This window comes from Perca flavescens, chromosome 2 (assembly GCF_004354835.1).
Source record: "Perca flavescens isolate YP-PL-M2 chromosome 2, PFLA_1.0, whole genome shotgun sequence".
NCBI classification, from domain to species: domain Eukaryota; kingdom Metazoa; phylum Chordata; class Actinopteri; order Perciformes; family Percidae; genus Perca; species Perca flavescens.
The window spans coordinates 11022641-11037271 of record NC_041332.1 but is presented as its reverse complement, the minus strand read 5'-3'; the positions used below and the strand labels follow the sequence as shown (position 1 = coordinate 11037271).

At 41.3% G+C, this 14631-nt stretch overlaps 1 protein-coding gene across 1 annotated transcript in view; it reads left to right on the top strand.

Annotated features, from left to right (window-relative positions):
- LOC114567961 (vasorin) overlaps window positions 1–7055 on the top strand; it is a 32860-nt gene extending 25805 nt beyond the window's left edge. The window contains exon 2 of the mRNA XM_028597268.1: window positions 2215–7055. Coding sequence (XP_028453069.1) covers window positions 2235–4355 — 2121 coding nt within the window. The 5' untranslated portion in view covers window positions 2215–2234 and the 3' untranslated portion in view covers window positions 4356–7055. The remainder of the gene's footprint in view (window positions 1–2214) is intronic.
- The last annotated feature ends 7576 nt before the right edge of the window (window positions 7056–14631 follow it).

Sequence of the window (14631 nt, the reverse complement as noted above, 5' to 3'; positions counted from 1 at the left end):
AAAAAAGAAAAACATTAGAAACATGCTGAGAACTTGAATTTACAGACCAACCAATAAAGCATGGCATTTTGGCTTATTATTTAGTCTGAGTAACAGGTTGGAGGTTTGATCTTTGTGTGCCAGCCCTAAAGCCTGACCACAAGATTGGCAGCTTCTGGTTCATATTAGTCCCAATTTTGGTTCTAAATAACAAACAAAAACTTGTGTTTCAATCTTGTGTTTGCCACTAAGATATCAATGCTCTTTTTGTCAATTGTCACTTTTTTAACCTTTCTGTTTCCCACCCTCTTCCCCCACTTCCTTTCTTTTCCCTCTAATCACTTTGTGCTTAATAAGGACAGATCTTGAGAGAATATTGCAAATTCCTGTCAACTGATGGGCTTTGACCTTGTATGTTATGAGTAGAGGGGGATAAATGGAGGAGACAGAGGGCAGAAAAGGAACGGAGGCATGGGGCCGGAGGTGCGCCCCTGACTTTAATAAAACATCTTAAGTTTCTCCTCAACTTCCACCTCAGGAGTCCTGGAAAGGGCAGGAGTGCAAAAGTTTACGAACACAGACCAGGTCAGAGGGGAGATAAGAGGAAAGGGTGATGCAGAGATATGTACTGCATCCCACTGCAGCCTAATGCACGTGATTAAAAACATGTCCCTGTTCTTCTGGACTTCTAGTTCATTTCTTACCCAATTTCCAAGTGTTCGAAAATGATGAAGAAATTAAACAAGTTTGAAAAAAGTATTTTTAGGCTCCAACTGGTCTGGAGTACAACGTCACAGTATCCAGACTTGATCCCATCATACTATTGAATCATTAATGCCGACCACACAGCAGTGTTTGCAGTTATCTCTATATAATTTGCGTGGACAAACAGCACATCCCATTCTACCTGAGACTGTATTTAAAATAGAAAACAATCTTTGGTTTATCCAGTCCAAACAGAGATGCTTATGGTAGCCCTGTACAAGTAAAGAGGATATTTGTCCTCCTTGACTCCATTGAACCATAAAACAAATATGTGAAATACTTTGACAATATTTTATTTCTTCATATAACGTAGGTGTGAAATACATGGACAGTTTACCTATGGAGTGAGAAAATAAATCTGAATCTGGACTACATAGACAGAACTTAAAGTGCTCATATTATGCTTTTTGGCTTGTAACACACATAACGTGTGTTACAAAGTGACGTAGAGCTCTGTTTGGACAGTTTGGTTAATAAGACCTTGTGCTCTCTTAACTTTCAGTCAAATTTATGTGGCGGCAATTCAAATTGATATTGTTTCCACACTGACTAGCTGTAAGATGGACATTTAGATTTCCATTGCATGTTTAACCATCACCTACACTAACACATGCACACATTCATTTGTCTGATCTAAATTAGATCAGTTTTTTTAAGTCACACACACACTCCCACACACACTTGCCGCTGTTGTTTTTAGTAAAATGATTACACAAATATGTCAAAAGATGTGATTGAGTGTCGGTGTGCAACACACTCACGGCATATTTACCCTGGATATGTTTGTTTGTAGTAGCTGCGTGTTGCTGCGAGTGTCGAGCATCATTACTGCAGACTTGGTTTCATGGGCTAAAGACCATGTCATAAACACAGGGAAGAGGCTGAATGGGTTTCTCACTTACCCTAGAAAGTTCACCCTGGGTGGGCTGTGTTAACCCGTCGCCTCAGCCTGTGGGTCCTGATCCCTGGGTTGTCTGCTCCAAAGATGGTAAACAGCAAATTTGTGTGTGTGTGTGTGTGTGTGTGTGTGTGTGTGTGTGTGTGTGTGTGTGTGTGTGTGTGTGTGTGTGTGTGTGTGTGTGTGTGTGTGTGTGTGTGAGCTAAGGTTTGTTGATTGGTAAAGTGTGCTTGTATCCATTGTATTGTACTATACTGTTTGTGTGAGTGTATGGACGCATTTTTGAAAGGGATAAAGACAAAACTCCTCTGGCATTTATTTATGAGCAAATAGTGTTAAGGCTTTAGGAATTAGAAAAATACTTCTTACATAACTTATTTATTCCTCAGTAAGGATGTCGTTAACAGCCTCTTTCATTTACAGTATTTTATGTCTGAATAGTTTTTTTATTATAAAGCCTCACTTTTTAATTGTAACCTGCTTAGTAAGCGAAGGGTGATTAACGTCTCTCTCTCTCTCTCTCTCTCTCTCTCTCTCTCTCTCTCTCTCTCTCTCTCTCTCTCTCTTTTCAGAGTTTTAGGCTGACGTCACCATGCTGCCCTACTTCCTGCTCTTCTTCCTCTCATCTGGTGTGGTGTTATCCTCTGACTGCCCAGGCGAATGTTCCTGCCAGACCCAGGGCTCGATATTCTGCATTCAACGACGCTCCAGCACTGTGCCTCATGTCCCCACCGCCACCCAACATCTATACATCTTCCAGAACGGCATCAACACTTTGTCTCAAGATGACTTCAAAGGCCTGGGGGAGTTGGAGTTGCTAGATCTGAGCCAGAATGAGCTGGCAGAGATTCCAGACAGTGTGTTTGAGATGCTCTCAAAACTGAAGAACTTAGACCTGTCCACCAACCGCATTACCCACATTTCCAAAGGCAGTTTTTCTGGGTTGGTCCAGCTGGAGAGGCTGTATCTCCATGCAAACAACATTCAGAGCATACATTTGGAAGCTTTTGAGAGTTTAGAGATGCTACTGGAACTCAAGCTCCAAGGGAACCAGCTCACCTCGCTGCCATCTCTTCATTTCCCCAGGCTTCTGCTTCTAGACCTCAGCTACAACACCATCCCAACTCTGGGACCCTCAGACCTCCAGACTCCCCACCTGGAAGCCCTTAAGGTGGCCTCTCTGGGGCTTACCTCTCTGGATGAAGATCTCATAGCCTCTCTGGGGAACCTCCATGAGCTTGACATCTCCACAAACCAGTTAACTGAGGTACCCCAGGCCCTAAAGCAGGACTCCCTCAAGGGGCTGATCAAGCTCAGCCTGGCTGCCAACCCATTGGGCGAGCTCAAGGTGGAGGACTTCCAGAAACTAAGTGGACTTCAAGAACTGGATCTCAGTGGTCTTAATATTCAAGTATTTTCACAGAGTTTTTTCCAGAACTTCCCTAGGTTATTGCACCTGACAGCAGCTGAGAACCCATTTAATTGCATGTGTCCATTAGCTTGGTTCCATGTATGGCTAAAAGAGAAGGCTGTGAATCTTGGGAGGCCTGAGGAAACCAGATGTCACTTCCCTTTAGTTAATGCTGGGAAGATGCTTTCAGAACTGGAGCACAAAGATTTTGGGTGTCCACCCACCACAACAGTGCTGATTGGCTCCCCAATTGGAAGTACTCCTGTTACCCTGACGCCCACCACATCTCCAGAAACCATTCATACCAACGCCATTCCTCCTCCTCCTCCACCCAGTGAGACAACCGTCTCCTCAAAAACAGACAGCCCTCTCTCACCAGAACCTCCAGTCTCCCCAAGCTCCACCAGCGGGGAGCTAGGGGAGCACATCTGCCCACCGAACATCTGCCTCAATGGGGGCACTTGTAATTTTGACCCATTAGGTCAACTCAGCTGTACGTGTCTGTCGGGAACCTCTGGCCTCTACTGTGAAAATTTGGAGGAGGTTCCTGAGCCACCGAAACCGTCAGCAGAGGTTTTGATAGTTACCCATGTGATGCCCACTGAACTTGATGCTATCAGCTCACGGCAGGTAACATCCACATCTATTCTTCTTGACCTGCACCGTTTCATCGAGACACGGCCACATATCCGTGGCATCAGGTTGACCTACCGTAACCTCTCTGGGCCTGACCGCCGCCCCATTATCCTGAGTGTACCGGCATCCTACCCTGAGTACACTTTGCGTGGTTTGAAACCCAACTGTACCTACTCGGTCTGTGCCAGTCCCCTGGGTGAAAGAATCAACTCTAGGGCCAACAGCTCTGTGGAAACAGGGTCTTGTACAGAGGCTCGCACTGAAGGGGTTCAAGTGCCATCTTCAGCGTCCAGGGTGGAGACACAGAGCCCGCTGACATACACTCTCATCCTCGCCCTAGCTGCACTGGCCCTGGTGCTGGGGTTGGCTGTCGTGGCGGGGACAATCATCTGTGTCCGAAAAAGAAGACAGGCAAAGGCAGGAAAGGAGCTGGAGCTGGGCCCAGCAGATCCTGATCCCATGGAACTGGAGGGGATCAAGGCCAGCATGGAGAATGGGGGAAATGGTACACTACCCCACAAACAGACTGAGATTGACCGCTGTCACACTCCTCAGCCGCCTTCATCCTTGCAACAAAATGAGGGTTTGGACTATGAAGTATCCTTGATGCAAGGACACTGCCCATCAAATAACAATCTAACATCCTTAAAGCCATCTTATTTCTAAGATGCAATAAAATACTAACACTTCCTTGAGAGAGTGGGCTTGCCCATCAGAACTTGAGAGATCCTGCTATGGCTTACTTAGTGGTTAAAAATCTAATTTTCATTCCAATTTCAGATATCAACAATTTGAGAAGTGGCGCTTACTAGCCTTTGTTGTCCAAATGATAACACTACGGACTGGATCATCTATTTTAGAGATACTGAATGATGAATTTAAGATTACAGCATATTGGAAATGTGCTAAACCACAGTGGGGCTATGATCAGGATGTGGTTTAAAGTCATCTAGCAGAGTTTGATGGTGGTGAAACCCAACCAAGTAATATAAACTAAGTGCAATTGACTAAAAGGGTCCTAGTAGCAGACTAAATACAGAAGTGTCTTTTTGCATTGACGCAACTGTCACCAGTGGCTCATTTAAAATAAAAATAAAAATCTTTGTTTATATAAAATAAACTATACAAATGAGCTGTAATCCTGCTGCTGGATTTGGGAGATACAGTTTGGAGAAAAGTGCCCCAGTGTTTGGACAATAAAAATGGAGGAAGTGACCGGGGTTTAAATAAAAAACAGCGATGCAGATGTGTGATGCCTGGACCACACGCCCCGGTACGAAATGGGTTTTTTGACCAACCACTCCATTGGGATTATGAATCTAACTTGCACTGAAAAGAAATACTTCTTTTCCTTTCCAGTGTCCCAGTCACAAACTGCCACAAGACTGATGATGGTCACATAAAGGAATGCAATAACACAAAAACTTTGAAAAAATACAAAGCTAGTAATAGGTTGATGACCGTAAAAGCTGTCTATACTTCATATATTGCTGTTGACAATATCTAATCTGAAACAAAACCTTTAAATTTCTTCACATGTGGAGTTGGATTCTTCAGTGTCAACAGATTTACCATAATTCTCTCCACACACCCTGAAGCTTTTGGCTTCGTAGGAGATGAATTTGCTGTGAAAGATAAATGGACTGAATAAGGAGCCATTGAGAATGGACTTTGCCTGCATTGTTCTGTGCCGTGATGGGAAGGCTGTTTTGGCGAACTTATATCATGATATTTTGTTTTGGTCATGTTTTTTGTATTTTAATCATGTTTTTGCTGTTGATGTCCCTTAAGTATTGCTATGGTTGCTAGATGAAACATGAATTGTTTTCCCTTGAAAACACCTGCTTATGTCATCAGGAATTATATCCTTTTTTAATTTTTAGCTGACACGTAGCTAAAACCTTATAGAGATACTTGCAGTGTGTGCAAAGTAAATGCTAGCTTAGGTTCTTGAGCTAAAATGACTAAACACAACCAACAATAATCAAATATCTAATGAAGCTTCAATTTAAAGATTTAATTAAAATGGTCATCTTTACATCATTCACAGAATGCCTTTGTATGAGGTTCGCCAAAATGCGTCTGAGGAACTCACCAAGTGAATGTAACTATAAAGTGTATTAAGTGTCCGACACTTTATTTTCTCTGCCAGGTCTGCCAATGCTACATAAATGACAAGCCACAGACTGTTTTTGAAAGCCAAAGCTGTCAAAATTCTGTTCAAAGGCCTATTGCCGCAGAACCCACTGATTTAAAGCAGCACACGCGTGCAGAGAAAAGAAAAGCAAGTTCAAAGGGCTTGAAGGAAATTTGCTGTGAGTGTCAGTGAGTTTTAGGCACTAGTTTCCTCTTGGCGCTGCTGACTGAACCGTTTCTGAGATATGGTCTAGACCGTGTCCCCCTAAAGCTCTTCTCACACACCCTCTCACTGGCTACACTCTAACCATCCAGTGTGTTTTGGTCAACAAGGATTATAGGCATGTGTGTGTGTTTGGTGACTGTTTTGCTTGTTTACCGCCAACCAGACTGTGAAATGCACAGGCTAAGTGCACCGTTCTGATGTATTTGTTCTGTATTTCCTCTCTGGGCCTGGTAATGTCACAAGCTTTTAGTATTACTTTTTGCATATTTATCTTCTCTTTTCATGAGAAAGAATCTTAAATGGCAAAGTATAACCGGTTTACAGAGAAGTACCTTAGCAACATTCGTGCAGAGCCTTTGTGACATCTTGTGGTGTCATATTACATGCTGATGTGTATTTCAAGAAAAAAAGGGCCTTTATTTTGCCTCGCATCATCTTAGATTACAAACTTAAAATTAGGAAACATGAAATGTAATGTAATCAAGTAAAAAAAGACTTCCCATGGTTATCTACAACAACAGCAGAAAGTGTGTGTGTGTGTGTGTGTGTGTGTGTGTGTGTGTGTGTGTGTGTGTGTGTGTGTGTGTGTGTGTGTGTGTGTGTGTGTGTGTCAGCTCGCACAGTACCTTGTCTGCTTTATAATTGAGTCCATGCACTACACCCCAGCTCTGTCCAAAGTCAACTTACCATTCTTTGGCTTCTCTGCTATCTTCATTCTGTCAATATTCCAGTATAAACACAGACACAGATGCTCATATATCTGCTCTCCCCCGATATATCAACTGGAAGACTCTTTGTATTGCTTGGGACAGTGAGAGGGGCAGGAAATGTTTGAAATATATTCAACATGTTTGTTACACAACTTTCCCTTTTTACTTAGGGAAGCTTGTTTTTTTTTTTTTTATTATAGTTTTATGTTTGTCAATTATGTCAATTACGTGTTTGTGTTTGCCAGAAAAGCAATGCTGAGAAAAAGAACAGTATTAAAAATATGTAATGTTAAATCTGCCCACGATTTTGTGTCTTGGTGTTCCCGAATCAAGTAACTTGTATATGGTTTTATAATGATGCAGTAACATACACATTCATGCGTGTTCCTCCTCCTTGTGGATTTGAGGAATTTTGGCCCATTTGAGGCTCAGTTCTGGATGTTGTCATAGAGCAAAGTTAAATACAAAAATAGAGAAAGGATTTCCAGTAACAACACAAGCTGATTACACACAGCCCGTATCTCTCAATACCTTATTACACTCATCCATTCCCATTAACCTCAACCACAACATAATTACCTTTGTGACGTTATGATGGTTTGTGGATGGAGGTAATTTTCTGTATTTTCTTTTATATTTTCGCTAATAGCCAAGAACAGCTGCCAGTGGAAAATATTACAAAATAACACAATTTCCAAATAACAGACATGCTTTTTGCTATTGGCTATTTTCTTGTTGACTCAACATTTTGACATCAGTAAACCGCAATGAAAATAGGATAAAAGTCCACAAAATGCAACTTTTAAGGGTAGAAAATTGTGTTCATTTCTCTTCTGAGTATTTGGTAAATCTTTACTACCAAGTGAAGGTTTAGATTATTAATTCACATATAAACTAATTTCAGCGTTGTGTCACTAACACAGACTGTTTAAAATATGGACCTAGTCTCCGTGACGTCACCTATAGGTTTCAGAATCCAAAAAGAGGCAAACAAGTGGAGCGTGGATGGAGCTGAGGCAGGCCAATTGAGTCGGGCCTCCCAGCACTGAAGTCATAAAGGGGAAAAATTAGCTATAGAGACCAAAACCGTTTTATCAGACTGTCAACATGTTTATGTCTGCTGTAAATTATGGCATTTTGACATTGGGGTCTATGGGAATTATTCTATATCCATGACGTTCCACTTCCGGGATTGCTCCATTGCTGCCGGAAAATCCGTTGGATTTCACTCTTTTAGGCCGGATATCCGTTGCCTTGGGCTTCCTTTGTGTTGGCATTTTAAACTCTGGCCGATTTATGAGGACAATGGGTAACCTTTTCTCAGATCTCTGCAGAGTAAATCCAGACAGCTAGCTAGACTATCTGTCCAATCTGAGTTTTCTGTTGCTTTTCTCCGGTGCTTAGCACCGCCCAAGACGATTGTGATTGGTTTAAAGAAATGCCAATAATCCAGTCCCATCCCCAAATGCTATGTGGAGTAGCCAGACTCTCCTCCAGTGTGCTTTGGAGGAGGGTCTGGCAAAGTGAGACTGATGGGAATTGACTTGCTTTTGGAGCCAGCTGCAAGTGGCCACTCGCTGAACTGCAGTTTTTGGCACTGCTGCGTTGACTACATTTTTCAACTGTGGAGGTTGCCGCTTGGTCACTTATCAGTATCCATGGAAAACAACGATAGTGACTTCACTGTTCGGGTATGTCGCCTCTTACTAATAGTAATGGAGCTGTTCATTTGCAAATGTTTTGACAACGTGGTATGTTCACGTAGGATGAAGTACACATAAAGCTGTGCTCGAGCATAGTAAAACTGCTTATGAGAGTGGTATTTATTGAGACTATTGTTTCACAAGGTAAAGCACAATGGAAATGAAGGGACAATGGTACGGTGGCAGCAGCAACAATACAAAAAAAAACAGTGCAGAACAATTTCACTTTGAACGCATGTGTTTTAAATTTTAAGAGTACATTTTGTATACCCAACTGCCAAAATATCAACATTAGTGTAGTATTTTAAGCTATATGGTAGACTATTTGGACACAGTTAAAAAAAGGAAAAGTTTATTCTATGAAGCCTTTTCAGATATATCTAGATTTAAATAGTGTCGATCTGATTGAAGACAGCTAGTCTTCAATGAGATAGACACAGAATAAATTCATTCAGAGGACGTGAATTAAACTCTGTGCCCAGTATACCAGTAGACAGAAAAAAAAAATCTAATTATATATTCACGAAACAGATTATACCCTTTCAGTTTCTAATGAAAAGGAGATTAAAATTAACAGGATTCTTTTAAAGAGCTGCAGCCGCTGTGGTTCAGAGGGCATGTTTTTAGATTATCATTGTGAATTCCTCAGAAAATTACTTGGGGGGGGTTAACATTTTTGTTTGGTTATTTTGTGTGTTTGCTAAAACAAGAACCACTTTTGAAGGGTGTGGCCTCGAATGGCATAACTGTGGCAGTAAAGAAAGAAAGATTTCTTTTTGTAGGATTCAGCAAAACTGTTTGTAGTGTACACAAAAGTCAAATCAAAACTAATACAATGTCTCAATAGTGCAGAGGGATATAAAAGGGAACTGAAATTGAGCCACCTGTGTCTCGGTCGACTCTTTGGATGAATTTATTGTTGAAAGAAATGAGAGAGAATTTCTTTCCTTTCATTCTTTACTGTCACACAAACCTTGAGCAAAACACTGAATCACAACCTGCCTCTCCGGGTTGGTCGTGGCACTCATTCTATCATTTTATTATATCAATTTTGTAATACTACAGACAAATTTCAGATTTTAACTTTAGAGTGGGGATGCTTGAAAAACATGTCCGGACCAAACATTTGACCAATGACCTATCCGTGTCTGTGCCCAAGAAACATAACAGACATCAGTGCAACGCTAGGATGACATGCGGTGCCATGCTGTCTCAACCTGTCAAAGACCTGAATACGAGCAATGTGTTGTGAAGAGCTGGGGAAAGACATCTTCTCTGTTTAGATTACAGTAACAGAGTCAACAGAAGAGATAGGTAGGTAGCCAACCAGCAGCTACTGCTGCAAGTTTAATTTGTGACACTGGACTGCAGACAGAAAAATGTGAAAAATATATATCATTCATTTATTTAGCAGGAGGATTACAAAATATGAGAGCCAAAGTAAGCAGTCAGACTTGATGGATGTCAGCCCCCCCCTCCGCGTTTCTATCATTGGCATCTGGCAAACAAACTACAATAGGTCTTAATGATGGAAAACTTAGACAACTTTGATTGTGTTAAGGCAAGTTACTAGCTAGCCCTATATTTAAATTAGTAAATACACAAAATTTACTTTTTATCCACCCAACATTTACTTTTTTTCCCATCTGATAAGCAGTTGTCTAATTTCTAGCTTGTGATCAGGGCTAAATGGAAATTGTTCCAAAATAACATTTTCCCAACCCAGCACTTTATTTGATAAAAGCATCAATATATTTAAGTGCAGTTTAGGCTTGAAACTATAAATTCAACAAGTGCTGTTTCTCTCAAATAGTTTCACTGTGTAGTTTTTGATAATGCAACATATCAGTGTACAGTACACTTCTTCAAATACACAACCCTTAAGACCTAGAGTAGCAACACGTCCACAATCCAAGCTTTCCATTTAAAAGTGCATGTGCCTGGACTTCTGTGTGGTTGAAGGTTGCGTCTTAAATCTGTGATTTTGACTGGATTGAACCAACAAACCGGGTCAATATAGACAGTCAATACATACACAACATACACTGGGACCACAAAGAGTCCCTAAATTAAAACAAACCCCAACTTCACAGCCCATCACCCTCATTAGCTCCGAAATGTGCTTCTCGTTTAAAGACCTTCTGTTGTGGACTGCTGCAGGGTGCCGAGAGAAAAGAAAGAGACAGAGAGAGAAAAAAGAAAGCAGGGGAGTTGGGGGTAGGCTTGATTTATTTGAGCAATCTGGTTGTAATGAAAGCAGTCAGGGCTTGCTGGGGGTGGATAGATGGAGTTTTGCAGAGAAAAGAGTGGGGAGGAAAGAGTAAATGGAGTGAAATCCAACTGCAGACAGATTGTTGGACTTGATAATGGTTTAAACGGGCACTCCAAGCCTCTTAACCCCCCAGCTCAGTGTGTGTGTATGTGTGCATACATACTTCTGTCTAAACACTATACCTAACTTACCATATTACAACCAGGAATTCCATTTGCAACCCATTTGTGCTGCACTATATCTTCCTATCCATGCTGACATACCTGTGTAACATATAAAGGCCAATGAGAGACTGAGGGAGAATGTTTACCACAGCTGCTAGCACACTAAAGCCATGGTTTATGTCTTTTGGACATTGATGCATTTTGAAGAGCAAATTCTGGCACATAGAGTTTGAGTGCCTCGGTTAAAAGGGAATGACATACTTCACAGTGTTTAAAATCATTTATGAATGCACTAAAGCTTTAGGCACTTATTCATAACACAGATCTATGGTCCTTTTTCCGGAATGCATTTCTAATCTTTAAAAGGGATTCTGAACTGAAGTTTTATGTCCCGGCGTCTCATCTCTGGATCCAGTCCTCCAAATCACACTAAACATATGTTACTAAATATGTTGTTTGTCTGTGCGACACATAGAAGTGTTTTATGATCCAACGCCCCTATCAACAAAGAATTATTTGACCATAGCAGTAGCATACAATGGTTTTGGAAGGCACTTTAGCATTTTCTGATTAAGACATGGGATATGCCGGTATTATTCTGGTTTTAGAGGCATTCTTTGGACATGTATACAGCGCATTCGGAATATGGGTCTCAATCTGGGTTTTTACAGCAGTTTACGGCTTTCGTCAGCTTTGTACATTGCCATGGCTGTTGTACACAAAAAAACAAGGCTGCGCTAGAGATGCATGCCCAAAAGAAAAGAAGGAAAGGAGAAACATACCTACTTTGAAAACATTATGAAAGACTTGGATATCAACTGTTTTTTGGATATGCGCACATATGGCAATGCTGACCTTTTCAAGAAGCTGGTTGAAGGAATGAAAGAGGGATGCTCGGACGGTCCAACAAGTCCGCCACCGGTGGAAAACTTTGAAAGAATTTTTTTTTGCATGGCTACATGTAAATGGGAATATTAGTAGAATATTCACTTTAGCCATGTAAACATCTTAGTCGGAATATCGTCTTTTTTGGAATAAGGGCAAAAACCGGAATACTATGTACATGTAAACGTAGTCATTGTGGAAGTTTAGTGGAACTTACTTCTGAGACTGAAGAGGAACAGACTTAACGCTGATGGTCACATGTGTTTACATCACTGCTTTTAGACAACATGAATCACTTAAAGAGCTAAACTGAATCAAGACACAATGCAGGTTCACTTTGTATTTATCTCCAAAATGACTTCCCACACTGTGTGGGTTGAGAGCTCATGTTCCTTATTCTCATGAGAAAAACACAGTGGATGAAGCTGTGGATGGCTCTTTTCCTCCCTCAAATGCAATACAATGTTTAATTGAATTAGCTTTAATTGCCATTCATTTGCCTGTGGACCAAAGGTCTCCTCTTACCCAGGGCCCTTAATGACTTGCATGTTCTCTGGGGCAGAATTTTAAGTTCAATGAAAAAGTCTTTACACGGAGCAACAAAGGACCACCCGAGATCTCGTTGATGGTTGAAATTGTTAGCTAAAAACCTTTTCCAAAAATGTGGAGTGGAATTCTTCTCATCGTGTGATCTACTCTTACTAATTACAGAAATTAAATTTTATAGCGAATAACCCAAAAAATGAAACAGAAGAGAAAGAAATTTGAATGTTTCTGTGGCTAAATAATCATCTTCTTGTCCATCAGGCCGCCACTTCACTGTAAAGTCCCTCTAGCCAAAAAAACACTTACAAACACTCCTTCTTTCCCACTGCCATAAACATCCTAAATAAAAAGTAATGACCCACACAAACACTATCACTGTCACTTTGCCCAATTACATTGTATAATTGTTTTTATCCTGTGTAAATTACTTTTATAAGCTATTGTTAGACAGAGAATAACGTTTTCTGAATCTGAATCTGAAAAAAACAATCAGAACTGTTTTTTTTAACAATTAGAAACTTCCTAAAAGTTTGCAGGATGAAAAAAAGAAGAAGCAATGGAACAAGGGGATGGAGAAGTGAAAAATAAGTGCAGTCAGCAGAGGTAACCTGCAGGTAGATGAGTAGAGGAGTTGTGTTGTTGCAGTGAACTCAGGGGCCTTGGAGCAGCAGCTGAGGGTTTACTGGGCTCCAGTATTTTTGCGGCACAACAATAGGCCTTCAGGGCCAGGCAGGGTCATGTTGTGATAGGAGATGACATGACTGCACAGAGCAGGGATTAACCAGGGACTTGCACCTTTTCTAGGCCTTCACTGCAAAGTATAACAGACCAGACCAATACTACACCAGGCCGGGACATACGTGCCTGTGAGCCATATGCTGCAAACATGCATGCAATGTGCAAGAGGCATAAATCATGCATGAGCACTGGAAGGCACGCTAATGCAGGCAGACATGTCTGAAAAACAGATTCAGAGAGTAATTGTAGCGTTGATATGTTAAATCTATTATTTCTTGCACATGAACATATCCGTTATGCTGATTTTAAGGTTTTAGAATTATCTTTGGTGGATTTAGAACATTTGGTCAAATAAAACTCTTTTAAACCCTTAAATTACCTCATTATTTTCAACATTAAGTGGAAAACACCCTTTAGTGGCAGGTTTTTTAACTCACATAAGAGACATGCACAACCCCCGCTTCCCCCCAAGCTAGGGAGCTACAAGCTTAACAGAGTTACCTTTCAACCCTGCAGCCAATGCTTATTGATAGTTATATAATATAATTATTATGAATCATATTTCTGTATATCTGTGTATTTGTATCAGTGTGTCTGTGTCCCAACCGGCACCGGCCTGGTTCTGCCTGAGGTGTCCGCCACTTTCCCACCAAATGCTTGCTCTTGGGAGGGAATTGTTGGTTCTCTGTGTGGTCTAGACCTACTTCATCTGTAAAGTGTCCTGAGATGACTTCTGTTATGATTTGACACTATAAATAAAATGTAATTGAATTTCTTTAAATGTCTTCATTCCTTTATTGTTTGTGACTCAGTATCAAACTGCTGCACTCAGAACTTCTCTTGAAGTCCTTTCAGTCCGTCCAGCTCAGCTTTATTGTATAAAGCTGCTCTCTAAACGCTTCACTGCTGCGGGGCTTGTTCCCCTTGACCTTCCACCTCTGGCAGGAATAGGCCATGGCCAGCCTCTTTATGCCCACTTATAGCCACAAGAAAGGGTGTGTTTGAAGTGTTATGTGCTATGTTCTATTTTCAGTAACTCATCCCATCCCCCTGTCAGCTTTAACTACTTTGCTTTCTATCATTCTCCTTCTTGCGTCGCCCTCTCTATGCTGCTTCTAATTATCTCTCCCACTCGTCATTTCACTCGGCGTGGTCTTATTTCATTTTTATGATACATTCTTTAAATCTTGCTCGCTCTCATGGGCACAGTGACACAAAAGTGAAATCAAAAAGGATACCTTTCAGTTTCATACCCATCTCTCCCTCCCATTTATGTCTGTCTGCCCTCCCTCGTTCTGTTTCTTCCTCCTTCAGGAAATGTCTGGTGAGCCTCTGGGCCTTCCCCCCTCCCCTCACCAAATTGATACCAATTAAGTTATTGAATAACAAAGGGCCCTGTTTTATTGGTGTTTGTCAGGCCAGATGTGAAGCAGGTTTTGACATGCACTGGCAGGAAGGAAAAGGGGAAGGGGGGAGAAATCGAGAGGAGAGGAAGGGGGAGCAAGCGTTTGTGGACAAAACCAGGCTTGTTTATTTTCTGTTTGACATGGGATTGCTTTGCG